Source organism: Petaurus breviceps, unplaced genomic scaffold, assembly GCF_028583685.1.
Source record: "Petaurus breviceps papuanus isolate PSGF00001 unplaced genomic scaffold, PetGlider_PUasm1.0 129, whole genome shotgun sequence".
Taxonomy (NCBI): Eukaryota; Metazoa; Chordata; class Mammalia; order Diprotodontia; family Petauridae; genus Petaurus; species Petaurus breviceps.
In genome coordinates, this window is record NW_027185665.1 from 4,167,408 (window position 1) to 4,190,812 (window position 23,405).

At 41.8% G+C, this 23,405-nt stretch overlaps 1 protein-coding gene across 18 annotated transcripts in view; it reads right to left on the reverse strand.

The window, feature by feature from the left end:
• Window positions 1-2,704: 2,704 nt before the first annotated feature.
• Window positions 2,705-23,405, reverse strand: part of LOC138172956 (O-acyltransferase like protein-like) — a 90,329-nt gene continuing 69,628 nt past the window's right edge. For 2 of the 18 annotated variants that reach the window (XR_011171278.1, XR_011171286.1), the window contains 4 exons: window positions 10,894-11,007; window positions 6,438-6,570; window positions 5,662-5,848; window positions 3,239-3,660 (listed from right to left, as the gene is read on the reverse strand). Coding sequence is in view for 4 of the 18 variants with exons in the window: in XM_069102805.1 (XP_068958906.1) it covers window positions 3,526-3,660; window positions 5,662-5,848; window positions 10,894-11,007 (436 nt within the window). In the remaining 14 variants the exon portion in view is untranslated. Of the gene's footprint in view, window positions 3,661-4,219; window positions 4,285-5,661; window positions 5,849-6,437; window positions 6,571-10,893; window positions 11,008-23,405 lie in introns of all 18 variants that reach the window. The other 16 variants (XR_011171292.1, XR_011171301.1, XR_011171279.1 and 13 more) reach the window with 15 other exon arrangements.

Consider the following 23,405-nt stretch of genomic DNA (forward strand, 5'->3'; position numbering starts at 1 on the left):
CTGCAAGGTGGTTATTACTAGGCTAAGCCCACAGAGACAAATGGGGAAGGGCCCAGTCATTAAGTAGCTCCTATCAGGGATGATTGGATAAGTGACCTTGTTTATAGCCTCTTATTCTTTTTTCTGGGAGGCTAGACAGTCAGATGGCTCAGTGGATAGAGTGCTGGGCCTGGAATCGAGAAAACCTGAATTCCAATCAGCCATCAGACACATACTAGCTCTGTAGCTGTGGGCAAGTCACTGTAAGGGTTATGGGATTTAAAGATCTTCCATGCCCCATTGGACTTGCTGATGTAGCAGGAAGGGGCGGAGCAAGAGGAAGAGGAAGCAAGCTAGCGTTCCTGCGGTGGCTGGTGGTGGTGGCAACAGCGGCGGCAGCAGCAGAGGCAGTGGCAGCGCGAAGCCCTTTTTTGAGTTAGGACTGCTAAGGACTTTCTGCTAAGGACTCCTGCTGAGGACTGCCAGGGGCCGGAGCTGCTGGGAAAAGGAGCAGATAAGTATCATTCTAGCCTGATACCTCCTCTTGGAAACTAGAGAAGAGGGCACCCAGCCTCAGTGTCTGTACTGAAGCAGCCTGTTCCTCTCCCCAGCCATCCCTCTGGGCTAGTCACAGCTCTTATACTACCCTGCTTTTCCTAGAGGCAGGCCAAGCCTCAGATCATATATATCCATACCATCCTCAAGCCACATTTGAACTTGGGTCTTCCTGACTCCAGACCCATCGTTCCATCCACTGCACCAACTAATCTTCCTATGCTTACGGTCTCCCATCTCTGACTGCAATGTTTAAAGATCTGAAATCTCTGTGTATGAACAATAAGCAGCTCTGCATCCGACTTCACTGTTTCTAGCTTATATTTTCTGAAAGAAGATGGCAGAGTTGCTTTTGATTTTCTTAAAAAGGAAAAACTTCCCTAAGACATGTTTGTGATAAGACAATCTCCCGGCTTGCTCGCCTTTGGAGGCATTTGGCAATTCTGCTGACAAGTAAGGCAGTCAGTTGGGTAATTTCCCATGAGGCCTCATCCTTATTGCAGTATCACTCTTTTCAAAGTCACTCTGTCCACCGTGCCACCTTCCAGGCCTTATCACAAGCAATGGTGTGTAGGTGTTAAATCAGTCACCAGGGGGCTCCCGTGGAACTCAGTGAGTCCTGATTCACCTAGAAAGCCAGCAAGGCTTTATGTAACAAAGAGATGTGAAGCCTGGGATGAAAGGGTAGACCTCACACTCTGGCCAAGTTCTGCAGCCAGAATAGGGCTGATTTCAGGGAGGTGGCAAGTCCCACATTAGTTGCTACTGATTCACCAAGCCAGGCTGAAAGGAATCCCAGGATCACAGAATATTAGAGCTGAAAGTAAGATTGCCAAGTCTCTGGGTCTTTGCCCAGCTTGGCTGGCATTTGTATTGCAGAAGCCAGTTCCAGTTAATTGATATGTCACGGTATAGCTTATTTTGTTTTCATTTGGGCTTTTTAAAACTGTGGCCGAAAGACATGCTAATGATCATCCAACCCAACCCTTTCATTTTACGGGTGAAGAAAATGAGGCCTCCTCCTCCCCACTCCTCTTCCCATATTCAATCTGTTCCCAAGGCCTGCCAATTTTACCTTCTTAACATTTCTCCCCTATGCCCCTTTTCTCCTCTGACAGTGCCACCTGTCTGGTGCAGGCCCTGGTCACCTTACACCTGCTGGTGGGTCTGCCTGTCTCAAGTGTCTCCCCATTCCAGATCATCATTCCTTCAGTAGCTACAGTGATCTTCCTGAAGGTCAGGTCTGACCATGTCACTCCTCTACTCAATACTCAATCCCTATTGCCTACAGGATCAAATATAAAGTGCTCTGTTTGTCATTTGAAGCTCTTCATAACCTGGCCCCCTCCTACCTTTCGAGTCTTTTCATACCTTACACTCGTCTCTCTTTGATCTATAAGGGCTCTGTAAATAGTTCCACCCTTGGCTTTTTGGACCCTTCAGCTTTGGTATTCTTTTCTTCTGTCTTCTCCCTCTTGGTTTTCAGGGAAGAGAGGTGAGAGGGCTGGGAGGAGAGTTCTCTTCTTTCTCCCTTCAGCAATGTTAGCCTAACGTACACGGCAGCTGGAAACATCTTACCTCGGTGACTGTGAAACTGGTCTTTAAGCTCCTGCTTGCCTTCTTCTTCCTTTCTTTTTCTGAGTACAGCCAGAGAAATGGATATTTCTAGCATTCATTGGTGTTTATCCTGACTTGGAAAGTTCCAGAGCTTGCCAACCAGGAAAGAATTTATTTTTCCTTACCAGCATGCTTCATGGAAGAGAAGAATATCACTGCGAGAACTCTTTTATATCTGAAGAACAAAAGTCCTGGCTGTGTAAGGGATTTGAACCTTGCCAACCCTCCCACACAGGTGGGGAGCCTGTGGCCTCAAAGCCACATATGGCCCTCTAGGCTCTCAAGGGCTCCCCAAGAGAATTTGTTCTGTGAAGTTTGGGTTCAGTCAGAGGGCAAAAAACCTAGAGGGTCACATGTGACATTGAAACCACAGGTTCCCCACCTTTGCTCTAGGATAATTGTCCTTAATTCCTCAACAAGTATGGTCCTGAGATGAATGCAAAATATCTGTTCTTTTTTTTTTTTTTTTGCTTTTTGGAGGGCAGTTGGGGTTAAGTGACCTGCCCAAGGTCACACGGCTAGTTTTTGTGTTAAGTGTCTGAGGCCGGATTTGAACTCAGGTCCTCCTAACTCCAGGGCTGGAGCTTTATTCACTGTGCCACCTAGACACCCTCAAAATACCTGTTCTTTAGTACCACAAAGGTATTTACCTTTTAGGGGACTATATTGAGTAAAATTAGCCATTTGAGTATTTTATGTTTTCTATATTTGTTCATATGTCTTTGTGTCTCTTGTGTCCTATGTAAATACTGATGGGAAGGAAAAAAACATCTATCCTGTCCCTGACAACCATATTTATACACTGAATACATTTTTGGGAGGGCATCCTGTTTCCCACATTTGGGGAAACCCTGTACATGAACCATACCTAAACTTTGTTTCAGAGACTTCCTTGGAGTTTTAATCCAAAGTTGGGGCAGTGCCATAGAGAGAAACATGACCACCCTGGAGTCAGACTCAACAGGATTGAACCACATACCCCTAAGGGGGTATTCTGGGTCTTGGAGTATATGAATAAGAAAATATAATATATGGAATTGTGTCATGCTTTTCTCAGTAGAAGGTGAAATAATAGGTAACATTATTTCATTATGCAAAACATTTAACTCACCCTGTTTTGACAGGTTCAGATGATCTTTATTGTATATGCATAAAATAGAGTATATAGGATTACAAAGAAAACTAATTATATTGAAATCGTTATCAAAATGTTTTTTTTTTTAAATTCATGGACTCCAAATGAAGAATCTTTGTTTGAAATAATGAATCGCCACTTTTACAATAACTAATTCACACACAACGTTTCTGGAACACAACTACTTTATAAGGCAAACTATACATGTGTTTGTCAATCCCATCCTCATGGTACAAGGCTCATTCATTCTGATGACTGGTGGACACTGCCCCAAGGAGATACTGCTTCCGTTCCTGAAAGGGCTTCTCAATGAACATAGTCAGGACCAGCCCAGTGGTAAATGTCAAAAAGCAGTGTCCAGAGAAAAGGTAGAACTAAGGAAGGAAAAGAAGGCAGAGTGGGTATGATTGTTCTCTGGAAAAAAAGTAATTAGCTCACATCTTTCCTTTCACTCAGCAAACATACAATTGCAAGCAGGGCTTCAATATAAACACAAGTTCATATATGCACATAGACATATATGCATATAAACATATGCATTGGAGCAGAGCCATTCACACCCTTGCTTACGATTCACTTTAATCCTCTGATATATCATAACATGCTTCTCTCCCATGGAAACTGTATGCCCCACACCCATCCCTCTTCCCCCAGAGATCTAAGCTCGCTATAAAATCCGTTGCAGATTTGTGTGGGAATTCACCATGCTGATGAAATCACAGGTCTAGGGCAAATAATAGTGATGAGCTGCAGAGTGACCACAGTTAGCTATATTGATTCCAAATTTGATGTCAGTTTTTTAAAACCCAAAGACAATGAAGAAAATGCTTTGTAGAAATAGTATAAAGTGAGGAAAGTTAGGTAGCACTCTGGATAGAGCATTGGGCCTCAAGCTGGGAAGACCTTAGTTCAAATCCAGCCTCAGACACTTACTAGCTGTGTGACCCTGGGCAAGTCACTTAGCCCTGTTTCCCCAGTTTCTTCCTCTGTAAAATGATCTGGAGAAGGAAATGGCAAAGCAGTCCGGTATCTTAGCCAAGGAAACCCAAATGAAGTTATGAAGAGTCAGACACAAATTGGAACAAATGAACGACAACAATAATATGAAGTTCTATTTATCTCTATTTCCATTTAGATCTTGACCAGTTCCTATCCTCTCTAAATTCAATAGTCATAGAATTCGCCATTATGACTGCATCAGATATCTCTGCTGACCAGTTGACCCTCAAAACCCTTGTACACCAAGAAAAATTATAAGGATGTCATGTTATGCCAAAAACACTCCTTCCCTCTTTCAAAGAAACCAAGAACAATGAGGCTCAAAGAAAATGGCTTTTTATAGCCCTCATTTCCCAATAAAAGAACAGATTGTAAGGTCACAAAGACCCAACAAGAGAACTCCCCATGTTGGTGTCAGTGTAATGAATAAGAGTTTCCTGAAGGCCATTGTAGAGTATGGTCAGCATCGGATGTACCAAGAAGCAGGCGTAACTAATGTTGGCAAGTAAATTCCAAATGTCACAAGAAAGCATTTGATTCACCAGACCTGTGAAAAAGCAGTCTTTGACTCACTGTGGTAGTAAATACTTTCTTTTGGCCTTTGTTGGATACTCATTTTTGCTTTCTTTGGCTTAGAAGTCAAAATCTAGGAAAATTATTCTAAGGAAGCATCTACTTATTTGGATTTAAAAGGGTTTAACACCATTGCCAAAGCATGAAGGAACAGCTTCTTTTCACTACCAGTGAATCTAGAGAGGTTAAGTAATCTGTTTGTACCCACCTCCCCTGACTCCAAATTAAAACTTTTCACTACACTATGCTTCCCCCTTTTACCAGTCTTCCTGGTCTTTGAAACTAGGCCATGACATGGCTATATCATTAATTTCCTTATTAACCACTATGACTAGAATACCACCGGACATACTTCTTAAAGGAACTGCGACTTTTTTCAGAACTAACATTTGGAGAGGAAAAGGATTTAAACAAAACATTAGACAATTTTAAAAACAGAGCCATAAATATGGAAATAGTTTTGCTGTATTGCACATGCATAATCTATATCAAATTGCTGACTTTCTGAGGGAGGAGGGAGAAAATATAAAACTCAAAATTTTTTAAAAAGTTAAAAATAATTTTTACAGGTAATTGGAAAAAATAAAATATAGCAATTTTCATATTTAAAAAAACAGAGCCATAAAGTGTCTTAGCTACATTGAACCAACATCATGCCGTAACTCTTTCACCAATTAGAAAATCTTTTATCATTATCCTGTGTTTTTTCCTCTTTCCCATTTTTTTTTTACAGTAGTCACCTTCCTAGAAACAAGAGAAATGACTCAGTACTACATATCCTATGCTATACTACTATACTATACCTCCATAGCCTTCTTGACATACAAAAATGATCCAACCCACAGCAACAACCCACAGTGTTCAGTGAGGTGCTTGGTAGCTGGTGGCTGCCACCAAATAAGTGTCAAAGGAGTCATCCACCATATATGCCAGAGAGACAACCGTGAAGAGGGTGAATAAGCAAGAAAGCCACCCAGCAACAGCCTGTGCCTGGGGGAGGAAAAATATTATTTATAGCTTACTTTGTACTGTCACTTTTCCTTCCTTCCTTCCATTTTTTCCATATATCTCTTTATTCACTGCAATTGCTTAAGCTGTCTCCGTGATATGCTTTTGCAAGCCCTGTCTCAAGGCCGAAGCATGGCAAAGAAAGTATCTTGGGTGTACGTGTTGGGGTTGATGGGAGGGATGTGGGATTTGTAATGTTCTGACCCAGTTTATATCACTAGCTTTAGGATACTCCCAAGAACCTTTTTGCTTCTTCTGCTTGAGCCCCAAGGTCTCAGGCCCTGGAAACATATCAGGAAGGTGTTTGCTGCCTTCCTTGACCTTCTTCTCTCTGATAATCTACTCCAGATGGTGAGCCTGAGAGGAAGAGGAGGATCAGAACAATTTTCAGAACTAAAATAGGTCTTTGGAATTATTTTAGAATTCCCCTTCCATTTTATAGATGAAGAAGCTGAATCTCAGAGAAGCCCAAAGTCACATAGCCAGTTAGTGGCAGAGCAGAGCTAAACCCTGGGCCTTCTGATTCCCAGTCTTTGCATTCCCCTACACAGACTCTCAAAGAAGGACTTGCCTTGCTCTTGAGACTATTAGCCTGGTCATTGTGGTGCTTGAAAATACCGAGCAACATGCCCACAAGGAAAGGTCCATATCGGCAGTAGGGCTTGGTGTAGTACTTCAGGAAATACAGGACAGTTTCATGTTCTCTGAAAAAAATCGAGGAAATTGAGGAGCTGGGTGGTACAGTGGATAGAGCTCCTGCCCTTGGAATCAGGAAGACCTGAGTTCAAATCCAGCCTCAGACACTACTAGTTGTGTGACCATGTCTCTCAATCCTGATTGTCTCCACCCAACTACCACCAAAAAAAAAAATGAGGAAATTAAGAATGTCAAAAGATTTAGGCAAGAGAGTTGGAAGGAAGCAGGACCCATAGATCCGTGGACACAGGGAGCAGTGCAAGTTGGAGAAAGACTTTGATAGAGTGGGAAAATAACTGGCTCTAAGATCAGAGAGCATGAATGAGTTTGGACACCAGCTCTGTTACTGGATGCTTTATCTCAGTGAGCCTTATTTTCTCAACTATAAAATGAGAGTGTTGGACTAAACGATCGCCAACTTCACTTCTGGCTGCCTTTCGGTGGCTCAGTGGATAGAGAGCTAGGCCTGGAGTTAGGACTCAGGCACTTACTAGCTGTGTGACCCTGGTCAAGTCATTTAACCTTTGTCTTCCTCAGGTTTCTCAAATGTAAATGAGGATGATAATTATACCTACCTCCCAGGGTTGTTGTGAGGACCAAATGAGATAGTTGTAAAATGCTTAGCTCAATGCCTGGCACCTAGTAGGTGCTATATAAATGTTTATTTTCTTCCTTTTCCCTTCTAGCTCTAAAGCCAGTGAGCCCTAGAAAGAAGCCCAGTCATCTCCAGAAACAAGAAAGAAGGGGGAGACAGGAAAGTATCAAGGTATGAAGGAGGGTTGAGGGAGCTTGAGTCAGATGCCTTGAGGTGAGATTGCCTATTGGAGAATTTGAATTTGAGCAATTAGAAAATATTAAAAAATATATATTTAAAAGGCAGAGACACTATCTGAAGCCACAAGACATCATAACTCTGTGTATGCTCTATTAGTGCTTTTGGAAAAGCACCAAGACCTATTCTTTTGTTTTTATCTGTGTGAACCTCACACCAGCATCCACCATCCCATGCCATCCCTCTGGCTTCTCTAAGTAAGAGACACACATACTTCATATTAGAATCCTTTGCAAGTCTAGAAATGGCCAAGGGAACAGCTAAAACCATTCCAGAGATTGTTGCTGAGTTCCCAGCTGAGAGTAGAGTAGTTTTGAAGGAAGAAAGGGTCTTGGTATGTTAGGGATGAAAGTTGGGTGGAAGAACTCAGAAGGAATGGAGGGGCAGGCTTAGAAGAGGCAATGAATGGGGCCTGAGCTGAAAGATCATAAAAGGCTTGACTGGCTGGAACAAGAAAAACAAAGCTGGGAAATATAGGCATACCCCATTTTATTGCACTGCACTTTATAGGGCTTCACAGTTATTGCATTTTTCACAAATTGAAGGTTTGTGGCAACCCTGTATTGAGCGAGTCTATTGGTCCTTTTCACAACAGCATGTGTTCACTTCATATCTCTGTGTCATGTTTTGGTAATTCCAGAAATATTTCAAAATTTTTCATTTTTATTATGTCTGCTATGGTGATTTGTGATCAGTGACCAATACAATATTGCTATTGTAATTGTTTTGGGGCATCACAAACTGTACCCATATAAGAGGGTGAACTTAATTGATAAATATTGTACGCTCCACAACCAGCTGTCCCCTAACTCTCTCCCTCTCCTTGGACCTCCCTATTCCCTGAAACACAGCAATATTGAAATTAGGCCAATTAGTAACTCTACAGTGGCCTCTAAGTTTTCAAGTAAAAGGAAGAGTCAGTCAATATGGCGAACTTTGCTGTTGTCTTAGCTTAAGAAATTGCCACGGCCATCCCAACCTTCAGCAACCACCACCCTGATCAGTCAGAGCCATCAACATCGAAACAAGACCCTCTTACTAGCAAAAAGATTATGACTTGCGAAAGGCTCAGATGATGGTTAGCAAATTTTTTTTTAGAAATAAAGCATTTTTTTTCTTTTAAATTTGTTATTTTTAGTTTACATTCAGTTCCACAAGTAAAGCATTTTTTATTTAAAGTATGTGCACTGTTTTTTTAGACATAATACTACTGCATTAGCTACTACTGTAATAGCCTATGGTATAGTGTAAATATAACTTTTATATGCCCTGAGAAACAAAAAAAAAGTTATGTGACTTGCTTTATTGAAATATTCACTTTATTGCAGTGGTCTGAAACCGGACCTGCAATATGTCTAAGGTATGCCTGTATAGATTTAGGAAATGAGGGCTAGGTAGGGGGATTAAATAGTAGAGGGCCTGGAAATTCAGAATAAAGAGTTTTATTGGGTTCAAGGGATAATTGGGAGTCGTAGTCTTCTTTTATACTGTCACCCTTTGTGAAAAGAATTTTAAGAGGGAGGACAGTCCATGTTTCCCTTGTATATAGGTGTAGAATTCCAGATGTAATCTTAATGGCTTAGTAGTTTAAAGGGGGGAATACATTAAAAATTCCAACTGGGGTGGGCATTTACCTCAAATATACTAATAAGGATAAGGAATAGATTGTGATTTTATTGGTAAAAAGAACTGGCTGGTGAAGAAATTCCCCTTACTAATAAAACTCAGCACTTTCTCAAAAACTAAAACTCTTAGAGTTGCTTAGATCGGTGGTGTCAAACTCCAATAGGAATCCCTCCATAGGGATCCCCCTGGATTGTAGACTTAGCCATGTTCTATTGTTTTTTATTTATTTAAAAAATATTTCCCAATTACATTTTAATCTGGTTCAGGCGGCAATTATTGTGACCTGCTGGCCCCATTTGACCCTCTGACCTAGAGCGCCTAGAGGTTAAATGACTTACCCAAGGTCACACAGACAATATGTTTCAGAGACAGGACCTCTGCCGGGGTCCCTCTGCCCGTGGAATCCTCACCTGCCCTACGGTCCTCTACTTACCCATATCCGGGTCTTCGGTCGTCACCGGCCCCTTGAGGGGAACAATCACCAGACAGAGAGCGGAGGGAGTTTTCGGGGGGTGTTTATTCTCCACTGATTACATCGCGTCTCGCGTCTCTCCCCTACTTCCGCCCTAGGGCCTTTATAGCCCTTCCCGACCCTTCTCGCCCAATCATCAGTCCCAACAGCATTTATCACCATATATGGGCTCCTGGTTATACTAGTCTTCTTCTCCACCCCTGGGGCGGGGCAGGTTCCCTTTACAGACCTCAACCCACATCTTTCTGGCTTCAAAGCCAATTCCCTACCTTCTACTAGACCATGCTTTTATTAGTAGCCTATGCACACACACACGTGATAGAGATAAAAGAGCAAAATGGTGATACTAATAACATCTACTACATTAGATCATTGTGAGGAACCAATCAGACAATACATTAAAAGCCTTGGGGTAGTTAGGTGGCACAGTGAATAGAGCACAAGCCCTGGAGTCAGGAGGACCTGATTTCAAATCTGGCCTCAGATACTTGAAACTTACTAGCTGTGTGACCTTGGGCAAATCACTTAAACTCAATTGCCTTGCTTTCCCTCCTCCAATAAAATTAAAATTTATACATACACACACACACACACACACATCTCAAGCCTTGCAAACCTTACATCCTTTTGTAAATGCTAATTATAGGCAGGGTTGTTATTGTTCAGTCTTCTGACTCTTCTTCCTGTGGACCATACTGTCCATGGGATTTTCTTGGAAAGGATACTGGGAATAGTTAGCCATTTCCCTCTCCAGTGGATTAAAGCATATAGAGGCTAAGTGACTTGCCCAGGGTCATATAACTAGTAACTGTCTGAAGCTGGATTTGAACCCATGTCTTCCTCACTCCAAGCCCAAGTTCTACCTACTGAGCCATCTAGCTGTCCCTATAAGTAGGGTGCACATTGACATTTATCATCTCTTTCTAGTGCCCTGAAAGGGGACCAACAGCAAGATTAATCAATTAATTATCAAGCATTTATTTACCACCTACTGTATGTCAGACACTGTTAGATGTTGGGGACACAGAGACAAAAATGAAGCAGTCCCTGCCCTCAGTGAGCTTACATTCTATCAGGGGAATCAACATGTTGCACATGTAAAGAAATGAAAGTATATGCAAATAAATACAAGGTAATTGGGAGGAGAGAGGTTCTAGAAGCTAAAGCAGAAGAAAAAGAGGAAAGGCCTCATGTGGAAGGCGGCATTTGTGCTGAGCTTTGAAGGAAAAGAGGGAAGCAAACAGGCAGAGGCAGAGAGGCAATGAATGATATTCCAGGCACAGGGAAGAGCTTGAATAAATGCACAGAGATGGAGACTAGGAGTTATGTGCGAGAAACAGCATGGTTAGTCCGACTGGACTACAGAGGCCAAAAGAAGGAGACATGGAAACCACCACTTACCTCGCTTCTGATGGGGATGCAACAGGAAGTTTCTGAGTCAGTGAAAGCTGAGCAGCGATGGTGAAGGGTGTCAGAAAGAGCATAGCTCCCAGGAACATCAGAGCACGTTTACCTCTGGGGAGGAAAAGGGGGCAGCTCTGAAGGGTGGGCCCTCCGGAGCTCTTAGGCTGCAAAGCTTCAACTTGAAAGGCTGAGGAAGGAGCAACAGCCTTGTGGTAGGTGCTTAATTAGTCAATCAGAAGATATTCTAAGTTCAGATCTCTAGGCAGAGCCTTTTCTGGAGGTCCCCAAGGTCCTACTGCATGATTCACATTCACCACGGCTCTGAGAGGGACTAGATTATCATGCTGTCACTCATGGACATGTGGACACTCTTTATGTCTTCCCCTACGCCTTTGGAGCAGTGAGTGAAAAGAATCTCCCATGTCCCCCTGTACACTACGGTGTTTTCTGGTAAGTATTTTGTTTGCTTATTTGGGGGGGAGATGCCAGAGCATCTTCTCAGCACCATTTCCCATATCCAACCTCTGCCTCTCCTCAGCTCTGACTGGAATGGCTTTGCCCCATTAGGACCCCAGTCCTAAGAAGTGTACAATCTCTAGTCAACAAAGAAAAATACTCCAGAGCCTAATTCAGAGGTGGGGAACCTGTGTCCTCAAGGCTACATGTGGCCTCCAGGCCACAGGTTTCCCACCCCTGTCTTAGTCCTTTACTATGTCCCTTTACTTATGAAACTCAAGATGGATCTACATGTATGGGGAAGGGGAGAGGGCATGTCAGTCACCCCTGACATTTTCAGTTCTGGGCTTTGGGCCTGGAATTGTTGCCTTCTGCAACAACTTCCTACAAATCAGTTGAACGTTGAACGTGACCTAGGACATCTCCCATCACAGAGGGACTCCAAGCAGGTACATGGCCCACTGGTTTCATGATACTATCCATTAGTTTCTGGTCCCAACTAATAATTCTGTCTCTTCATCCTCCCGGAACATTTTGAGCCTTCCTGTTCGACTGTCCAAAGGACAGTCCTGTTTGACTATCCAAAGGACATCAAATTCTATTCAATTCGATAAGAATTTATTAAGTGTTGAATATATGTCGGGCACTATGCCAGCAATAGGGCAGCCAGACGGTGCAGTGGGCAGAGCACCTAAGTCAGGAGGACCCTGGACTCAGAAGGACTTGAGTTCAAATCCAGCCTCAGGCACCTACTAGCTCTGTGACCCTGCTTGCTTCAGTTTCCTCATCTGTAAAATCAACTGGAGAAGGAGATGGCAAACCACTCCGGCATCTTTGACAAGAAAACACCAAAAAGGGGTCATGGAGAGTCGGACATGACTGAAATGTTTCAATGATGATGATGACAAAGACGAAAATACAAATAGTTCCTGTCTTCAATGAGCAGGGAATGCTGAAGGAGGAGAAAGGAGAGCGAGTACCCTGACAATAGAAATACATAGGAAAGAAATGCAAAGGAACTTGAGGACTGAGGACCACTAAGAACTGGGGGAGTTAGCAAAGGGCTTTGGTAGGAGGCGGTGCTTGAGTTAAGGCTTCAAGAGAGGAAGGTGTTCTGAGAAGAACTGCAAAGGCACGGGAGTGGGAGATGGGGTGTCCTGTGCAGAGACCAGCCAGTTAGATGATTTGGCTGGAACATTGGAGAGTCAAAGGCAATCAGCTGGGACCTAGACTGTGAAGGTCTTTAGATGCCTCGCAGGGAGTCTGCATTTTACCCTATAGACAGTCGATTCTTAAGCAAATAGTGCCATAGTTAGATCTTTCAGACCATTCCCTCGGCAGCTCTGTGGAGGGAGGCTTTGAGAAGAGGGAGGTTGGATGCAAGGAGTCCAATAAGGAGGCTACTGAGATAGTCGAGGAGACAGGTGATCGGGGTCCGAATGGGGGTAATACAAACACAAATAATACAGTTGTAAACCATGGAACATCCCTGGTGTGTTGGACCAAGCTCCTGGTCCCTGTTCTTTTTTTTTGCTTTTTGGAGGGCAGTTGGGGTTAAGTGACTTGCCCAAGGTCACATGGCTAGTTTTTGTGTTAAGTGTCTGAGGCCACATTTGAACTCAGATCCTCCTGATTCCAGGGCTGGTGCTCTGTTCACTGCACCACCTAGCCACCCCGGTCCCTGTTCTTAAAGATAAACAAGCCCTTCTTTGTCTACATGAATTGAGGCAAACAGTGGCACTAATAATTCAGAGGCACTAAGCAATCCAGAAGTTGTATGTATGTATGTATGTGTGTATGTATGCATGTATGGGTAGGTAGGCATATAGGTATGTATGTATGCATATGTATATGCATGTATACATTTGGCATGGGAATGTATTATTTTCTAGGGCAGGGAGGTAGAGCTTCAAATTTATCTTCTGTTTTCTATGCTATTGATAGCTTCATATTGAAAGTGTTTTCTCTTTTTCTGCATTTGCTAGGTGGCTGCAGGAGGTGGCAAAGCAGGCTGGGGGAGATCAAATAGGTGAAAACTCTAACATAGATAATCCACAAATTGTAAATCCACCCATAAATAATGAAGCCTTTAAAACTTTGCTGAAACAAAGCAAATAGAAGTGATTAAAAACCAGCATGGGCAGGGTTCCAGGAAACCTGGATGGCATTTTAAATTGGTCCAGTCTTCCTAATGAATAGTCTTGGGTGTTACGTATATAGCAAGAGTTACAAAGCTCTTCATACCCTTTGACCTGGTAATCCCATTCCTGGGAACATACTGAAAGAAATCATCCCAAAGGGTGAGAAAATAATTTGTGCAAAGTGTGTATGGTGGCCAAAAAGATGGACACAACAAAAAGCTGGAAGCATCCTGAATGCACTAAATGAAGGAAATAGCTTATAAACTATGACTCATTAATACAATGAAACATACAGGGATTTTTAGACTGTCAATATGTAAAAATGTACTTAGGAGATAATATTTATAGAAAAATCTAGTAGAATGTCAGGTCCTTGAAGGCAGCAACAATTTTTTTTTAATCCCTAGCCATTGTACAATGCCTTGCACACAGGAGAATGTTTTTAGGAGGCAGCTGGGTGACTGTAGGGCACAGAGCACTCTGGGTCTGAATCAGGCAAGCCTGAGTTCAAATGTGGCCTCAGACACTTTCCAGCTGTGTGAGTCTGGGTCTCAGTTTTCTTATCTTTAAAATAAAGAGATTAGGGGCAGCTGGGTGGTGCAGTGAATTCAAATCCAGCCTCAGATACTTAACACTTACTAGCCATATGACCTTGGGCAAGTCACTTAACCCCAATGAAAAGTAAAATAAATTAATTAAATTAAATAAAGAGATTACACTACTCATCCCATTAGGCTAATTCCAACAGAATCTCTGATTCAACCAGACAGAAACAGAAAGAAACTTTGAGGTGAGCATTTGACTTTCATTCTGTGTTTGTTTTTCATAGAAGTTGTAAGTTGTTTCATATTGGGCTCTTCATGACCCCATTTGGGGTTTTCTTGGCAAAGATACTAGAGGGGTTTGCCATTTCCTTCTCCAGCTCATTGTACAGATGAAGACATTTAGGCAAACAGGGTTAAGTGACTTGCTCAGGGTCACACAGCTAGCAAGTGTCAGAGGCCAGAATTGAGCTCAGGAAGATGGGTCTTCCTGACTTCAGGCCCAGCACTCTATCTACTGTGCCACCTAGTTTCCAGTTGCTTAAATATCTATCTTTTAAAAAGCTTTACTTCCCTTTACTGAGGCCCTGTGGAGAGGGGCCACCTTAATGAAACTCACTTTCTATGGATGAAGATCACAAGGGGTGTTGTGAGATGGAACTGGAAATCATTGGCAAGATACCACGTCCAGCCATTGTACTGAAAACATAAAGAAAAAGTCACATCTTTCTCACACTTTCCAGCAAAAATAAACTTCCTGAAACTGCAGCTTTTCCTGACTACTCTGGACATGAGAAAGAGGTTCTAACGGGGAATGTTTGGACAGCTGCTGAACACTTCTGTGGGCAAGTTGTCTCCAATGGGGCCGAAAGGATGTTTGGGCAGCTGGTGGTCATTCTTTGGGCAATTTTTGCCCTCTGAGCGACTAGGGGGAACATGTCTAGCCTCGTTCAGAGCTGCAGCCTGAGTGAGGTGACTGGGATTCTGCTACAGAGACATGAGGGAGGGATGATGAGCACACTTTTTCCTCCAAGCCATCCTTCAGCCTACTCTCCAGGCACCTTGCGGCTTTCCCCTGGCCCAGCCCACATGGCATAACAGTCTTCCTTCCCTTGCTTGATTAACCCTGGGCAGCCACCCTCCCACTTTGAGACTTCCATCACCATGGGGTCCCCCATTCTCTCAACTGAGGCCAAATTTAGTTGCAGGGGAAAGAACAACCTCCTCTGGTAAGGTGCGTGTGTGTGTGTGTGTGTGTGTGTGTGTGTGTGTGTGTGAAAATAATCTTAATGATTTGGAAAATTGATACACAAATTCCTAATACATGGAAATTTTGTATGTAACCCTGATGGTTCTTACAGTCCTATATCCAGTGTTTGAATAGAGAACTAAAAACATGCTCTCTGAATTCACATTATGACACCTTCTGTAAAAGAGTAGACCTGGATGGTGTTTGGTTAGTCTGATAGCATACCACCACTACTACCACCATCACTTCCAACTAAATTTGCTGCAGATAGAAGAATTTCTAATCATCATTCCGGTCACTCAGCAACTATTTGGCGTCAGAAAATGGGCAGAATCCTGTATTCAACTAAAGTGCACAGGAAAAGTGAGTTACAAGAAAAGGAGACGATAAGACATTCACTTATTCATTATTCATCCAATAAATTTTAATTAAACACTACCTACAAGCATGGATATCATGAGGAGATCCTTTCGTTAAAGGATCCTGGGATTGATGCAATCGTCACAGTATCATCTACCCGGCAGGGACATCCAGAGAACCTCTCTATACCTGTAGGGATTCTCTCCTGCATTTGGATATTGCACAAAATATCTCCCATGACGTAGGCAAATAGCTTTTCTGAATATTCATTTTTCTGTTTTATGCCTCACTTGGCATTAAAGGGGTCACTGAGCAGAGGAATCTTTAGAGATTGTGATCATTACAATTCATTTGTTACCTACTAGTACCCTTATGGCTAGCAATTTCCCACCATCTCTTGCTCTGTTTATCTCTTTATTACTTAATCATCTACATAAGAATAAACCAAGCCCCGGCTCATTGCAATTGCAATCTCACACCCATGAGATTCCAGCTCTGGTCTGTATTTTCCATTGTGCACTCTAAAATTCCCATTCCATAATGAACAAAATTCCCTTCATTCTGAATCTCTGTCTTCACGCTCCTTCCTCCTTCTGGAGGTCATAAACACTAGCTCCCCCTGGACAACACTGTCTCCCTATTCATGCTGCACATGCTCTTGATACCACCCTCTTTAGTCTTTGTCATTAAACTGCTCCCCTCAATCACCTCCTTCCTTCCTCTAATCTTCGGTCTCTGTCTACTTCTTCGTTCCTCTGTATCTTCAAGCATACCCAAGTCTCTGATCTTTATAAAAATTTCCCTAGACTCCACCATCCTCTTAAGCTTTTATTCTATGTTTTTCCTCCCCTTCTCAGCCAAATTCCTAGAAAAAAACAAACTATTTGCAATCAACAGTTCTACTTCTCCTTTTCCGGTCACTCCTCATCCCTTTGCAATCTGCTTCCAAACATACCACTCAACTAAAACTACTTCTCCAAAGTTTCCAGCAATCTCTTAACTGTCGAACCCCATGGTCTTTTCTCATTCCGCATCCTTCTGGACTTCTGTTGCATATGGCAGTATGATCACTCTTCTCCTCCATCTCTCCTGTCTGGACTTCAGTGGCAAACAGCTCTTTCCTGGTTCCCCTCCTCTCTGCTGTATGTGACTACCCTGTCTCAGTTTCTTTTACTGGATCAGCATCCATATCAAACTCCCTAAATGTGAATGTTCTTCCAATGTTCCATCCTTGGCCTTCCTTCTCTTTCTATACTTTCTCTCTTGGTAACCTTATCAGCTCCTGTGAGTTTCATTTGTCACCTCTAATCAAAGATTCAAGGATCTCTATATCCAGCCCCAAACTCTCTACTGAGTTTCAGTTCTGAATGACCAACTGCTTGTTAGACATTTCAAACTGGATGCCCCAGAGAAACCTCAAACTCGACATGTACAAATAGAGCCTATTACCTTTCCCCTATAGTCCACCTATTTTCCCCAAATCCTTATTTCTGTTAAGGGGGGGGGGGGGTCACCATTTTTCTAGTCTCCTAAGGCTGTCACCTTGACTCCTCACACAGTTACATCACACATCCAATTTTTGCCATTTCTATCTCCGCCAAATCTCTTATATCTGATGTCTTTCCTCTACTTACAATACCATCTTATTTTAGGCCTTCATCAGCTTTCATCTAAACTAAATAATGCAAAATTTTCTCTATTATTTTCCTTATCTCAAGCCTTTTGTTACTGTTCTTACTCTAATCCATCTCCCACACAGTTGCAAAAAGTGATTTATCTTGAGGGCAGATCTGAGCATTTTACTCTGCTACTCAAAGTATGCCAGTGACCACCTCTTGCTTCTAAGATAAGACTTTTGGGATTTTAAATTCCTTCACAGCCTGACCCCAAACTATCTTCCCAGACTGATTACACATTACTTCCTTTTTTCCTTACTCTATAATCCAGCCAAACACCTTCACTCTGTTACTCGTATATTGTACCCCAGCTTCCATTTTGGGGCCTCTGAGCAGGGGCTCTGGCTATCTCCCATCCATAGAATGAACTTATTCCTGACCTCCAATGAGGTATATAATAAAATTGTAAAAACTTTCTAAGTTAATTTATATTTTTGGTGCCATATAAACTACCAAAGTTTATAGAAATAAAAAAAAATGATAAAATTCATCTGGAGGAGCAAAGGTAAAGACGCTCAAGGGGAAATGATGAAGAAAAGTAGTAAGGACCGGGATCTAGCAATATTAATATGAAACTATATAAGGCAGCAATCATTAAAACTATGTGGTAATGGCTAAAAACAGAAAAGTTGATCAATGGAATAGATTAGGGACACAATGTAAAAAAAACAAAAAAAAACCAGTGCCACAATGTTTGATAAACCCAAAGATTACTACTACTGAGACACTGATTCAGCACTCAACAAAAATGGCTAGGAAAATTGGAAATGAGTCTGGCAGAAGTTTAAACCAACTTTTCACACTGCTATGTCAAGATAAGTTTAAGATGTATACATAACTTAGATATAAAAAAATCACACCATGAACAAATCAGAAGCAAGGAGGAAAAGATGTGCCACATCTGCAGATAGGGAAAGAGTTCATAACAGGAAGGATAGAGAAAATCACAGAATGTAATAAAATGTACAATTCTGACTGCATAAAACTAAAATTTTTGTACAAACAATATCAATTTAGTTAAAATAAGAGAAACTGTTAACCAGGGAAAATATCTTTTCAGCAATTTTTTTTTGATAGCAGTCTGATGTCCAAAAATTGATTTAATTACATAAGAAATACTGTTCCGTAATAAATAAATTATCAAAGAGTAGGTACAGGTAATTCTCAAAGGAATAAACCCAACCTATCAACAAGCATATGAAAGAAAAAAAGCTTCAAGTTAACAATAATTAGAGAAATGAAAATTAAAACAACACGGGTTCTGCCTCACGCCCATCAGATGAGCAAAAATGAGGATGACGATGACTGTGGTCATTGATCAGAGCTTTAAAAATCTTTCTTTTTCTTTATAGTGTTTCTATTGTTCTTTAGGTTCTGCTTACTTTACTCTATATCAGTTCAAATTTTCCCAGGTTTCCCTGAAATTGTCTCTCCTCATTTATTTTTTTTAATTTTTAAATTTTTATTTTCAGTTCCAAATTTTCTCCTTCCTTTCACCCCTCTCTTACCCATTGAGAATGTAAGAAATACAATACCCATTATACATATTTTTCATCCTTTCTAAAAGAGCAATAATATTCCATTACATTTATATACCATAATTTCAGATATATATGTATATGCTTATGTATGTATATACCATTGTAATGTTAATGGGATTTAAGATCTTCCCAGTCCATTAATAGGCCTCACATGGAGCCCATTAAGGGAAGCTTGCTTAGGGGAGGCTGGCTTGTAGGAAGGCTTTCACACCTTTTGCTAATTTCTAATTAGGCCCTGAGTCAGGAGGGTTGTGATGCCCTCTGGCTCTGAGAAGTGTATATATACTCTAAGTTGGTATCTTGCCTTTGGGGCTTGCTTATGACAAGGATCTTGTGATTCCCTGATCGAGACTCTGAGTGGCCATATGTTCAGAACTAGGGATGTTTGTAAAGTATATAGTTGATTCGGGCAGTCAGAGCCTTGTCTGTTGGTCTTTATTTCTCTGTTTGTATTTTCTCTGAAGTTCAGGGTGCTGACTTTGCCCCTGAACTAGTGAATGTAATTTAAAAAGATTGTTGACCCCTTAAACAGCTGTCTTTCCTAGTAAAGCAGGTCTAAGAGCCTATGCTAGCAGCCATCCTGGATATGCCAGTGTGGTTGCTGCTACCATCAATTATACCATATATATATATATATATATATATATATATATATATATATATATATATATACACACACACATACATACATACATACATACACACACACCATAATTTCAGATATTCCTCAATTGATTGCTACAATATAAAGTGCTGCTTTAAATACTTTTGTATATATGGGTTCTTTTTCTTTTGTCTTTGGTGTATAAGTCTAGTAGTGATATATCTGGGGCAAATTTTAGCAACTTTTGGGCAACAGTTTTAAATTTCTATCCAGAGTGGCTACACCAACTCACAGTTCCAGTAATAGTGTGTTAATGCAACTATTTTCCTGCAATATTAAATTAAAAGTTAAATTAATATATAAGGTATAATTAATTGCAAACCTAAAAGCTTTGTATAAATGCTATTACTATTATTATTTTTATATACAGTTATAAAAGGCTCTAAAATATTTGCCTGATCTATTTAGTTTTCTTCTGCCTAACTCTCTTCTTACTCTGGTCCTTCATGTTGGCTCAATGCTAGTTCAGAGCCATAGAATCAGATAGACAGCACTACTTTTCACAATCCTCCATAAGCTTTAGCCATCACCATGATATGTAAGAATTTGGGACCTATCCAAGGGTTTTTCTACAACCCCACAGGACAGTTAATCTGTGATCTTCTTCTCTGGCCCAATAACCATGGTCTGGGAAAGCCTATCCTGTATCTCCCAAACTTATAGCTAGAAGGAGTCTTCTTTATTTGGACCCCAATATTGTCTTTCCCCAGGTTTCAGGCCTACCTGAATGAAAACCACTGGTCTTCAATTTTTCTTCACCATCTTTCATTTTGTTCCAGGCTCCATTTTGGATCATCTTCTCTTCTGGACTATTATAGCAGCCTTTTAACTCCTTATCCCCCCTCCTGTCTCTCCTTTCTCCAATTCATCCTTCACACATCCCTCACACAAAGTAATATTCCTAAAGCACAGGTTTGACATATATTTCTCTTAGTCAATCAACTCCTATAGTTCTCAGTTATTCCTGGGATCACATACGAATTCCTTACTTTGGCATTTAAAGCTTTTCATAAGTTAGATCCAATCTACCTTTCTCGTCCCTTTCATCCATTCCAGTCTGGGCTAGCCTTTATACTGTTCCTCATGAATGATATTCCATAATCAATGAAGCCTTTGAACTGGCTGTCTCCTGTGCCTGGAATGCACTCCCTCCCCCTCTCTGCCTCTTAGAATCTCACACTTCCACCTGTATCTGATAGTGCCTCCTGACCCAAATTACTGGTTTTTAATTTATTCTTTAAATTAATTTCAATTTCTTTAAAAGTGCTTCTTTGTGTTTATGTTGTGTCTTTTGATAGAATGTAAACTCCTTGAGGGCAGGGACTCTTTATCCCCAGCACCTAGCACAGTGCCTGACATATTTTTGTTTTTCAGTCATTTTTTAGTTGTGTTTAACTTTTTGTGACCCCATTTAGGGTTTTTGTGGCAAGATACTGGAGTGGTTTGCTATTTCCCACTCCAGCTCATATTACAGATGAGGAAACTGAGGCAAATAGAACTAAGTGACTTGCCCAGGGTCACACAGCTAATAAATGTCTGAGATCAGATTTGAACTCAAGAATATGAGTCTTCCTGACTCCAGGCCCAGAATTCTATCCACTATGGCATCACCTAGCTGCCCAGCCTGACACGTATTAAGTATTTAATATATGTTCATTGATAGATTAATTGATTCCCTCTCTCCATTTTCTCCCTTTGAAATCTTTGAAATCCCTTGGGTTTAATGACTCTATACAAATAACTCTCAAATCTATCTATCTAGCCCTATTTTCTCTCCACTATAAGATTCATAAAATGTAAGTCTTACCATGTCATCTCCCTGCTCAAAAATCTGCCCTCTAGGATAAAATACAAACCCCTTACTCAGCGTGGCATTCAAGGCCCTGGCACAGTCTGGCTCTAACTTTCCCATCCTAGTTTCACATTACCCTTCACCCATCAGGCAGCTGAATGGATCAGTGGATAGAATGCCAGGGCTGGAGTCAGGAAGACTTATCTTCCCAAGTTCAAATCTAACTTCCGATGCTCTTCAGTTATGTGACCCTAGGCATGCCCCTTAGCTCTGCTTGCCTCTTTAAATTATCCTGTATTCATTTATCTGTGTAATCATTATATCCTTCTCATAAAAAGAACAAGTTCTGTAAGGTCAGGGGCTCTTTCATTCATATATGCAAAGTCTTCATTCACAGACAGCACTTATTAACACTTGAACACTTGTCAAATCGAGTTCAGTAACACTCCTTGAGCATCCGGGAGGTCCTTAGATCAATTAGTACGTGTGGTCCAACTAGACGCACCCTCCTACTTCCCTCATAGGAGCAGCCACTCTGCACTGGTTCATCGGTCCCCATGTTCTCGTGCTCCCATGAATGGACCGAGGATGACAAAGTCCCATCTGTGCCCTCAGGAAACTGCAGCATCTCTCGACCATCTCCTAGGAAGGGACGGGGCTCGTACCATCAGAGGACCACAAATCAGGACTGTCTGAGCCTGGAGTGCATCATGATGGGCTGGACCAAGTCAGCCACAGTAAACATCACATCCAGGCTTCCTCTGCAGACTTGGGAAGCTGTTCAGAGCTTGGTTTGCACCACTGCTGATCAGTGCCCCGTGGCTACTGGCCAGACAGCAATAAGCTATGTGAAGAAGCCGCTGCTCTCCCAGCCTTTTCTCCTACACATCTGTATTAAGCACAGTAGAGACGTTCTTCACTCTGTCATATTCAGCCCTCCCCTCCAGTTTTATTCTTGTTTTCTGGAGTCTCTTCCTGAATTTCCAGTAAACTGTAGCCCCCCATTATAAAATCTCTTGGGCTAGAAGTTCCTGCAATTAGACTGTAATTTGACCATGCACCAAATTGTCTGGGTTGTAGAAAACAAAATAGAACACAACAATCAGTTGCTGTTTAGTCAGTTTTCAGTTACTTCCTCCAGCTCATTTTACAGATGAGGAAACTGAGGCAAACAGGGTTAAGTGGCTTGCCCAGGGTCACCCAGCTAGGAAGTGTCTGAGTTTGGATTTGAACTCAGGAAGACTGGTCTTCCTGACTAGAGGCTCTGGCACTCTATCCATTGTGCCACCCAGCTGGCCCCAGCATTTTCCAGAAGTGGTCCTCTGATATGAAGACAGTCATGTGATGAGGATATCTGCAGATTTGTTCTCAAATCCAGCCTCACCCAGAGCCAATGTGGTGGGATACTGGTAGAGCTCCTGCCAAATCCACAGTATTAAGTGGAGTTTCTGGGTGGACTCCTTTACATAATACTAGATGTCACATGCTCAGTCCAAACACATGTAGTGGACATGTGCAAGGCACCATGGCCAAGAGGCAGTGGGGATCACAGGGGAATAGTATGTCAGACTGGGTGCCAGGACACCTGGTTTTGAATCCAAGCACCAAATACATAATAGTGATGTGATCACGGGCAAGTCACTGGCCTCTCTGAGCCTTGATTGTCTCATTTGCAAAACAGAGATCATCATATTAAACACCACCAACCTTGGAGCTTTGGTGAGGAAAGTGATTTGTGAGCTTTATAAAGCATTATGTACATGCAAATTATTAATCATTCTTATATTTGATGCCTTCTTTCTACACCAGTAGCAGGGCATAATGACAAGCCCACACAACTTCCTCTCAGCATCATGTTGAGAGGTTTACTTGCTGAAATAGCATAGGCTCACTTTGCCATGAACTTTCTACATGACTGCCTAGATCAGGGGTGGGGAATCTGCAGCCTTGAGGCCACATGTGGCCCTCTAGGTCCTCAAGTGCTGCCCTTTGACTGAATCCAAACTTCACAGAACAAATTCCCTTAATAAAAGTATTTATTCTGTAAAACTTAGATTCAGTCAAAAGGTCACACCCACAGGTTCCCCA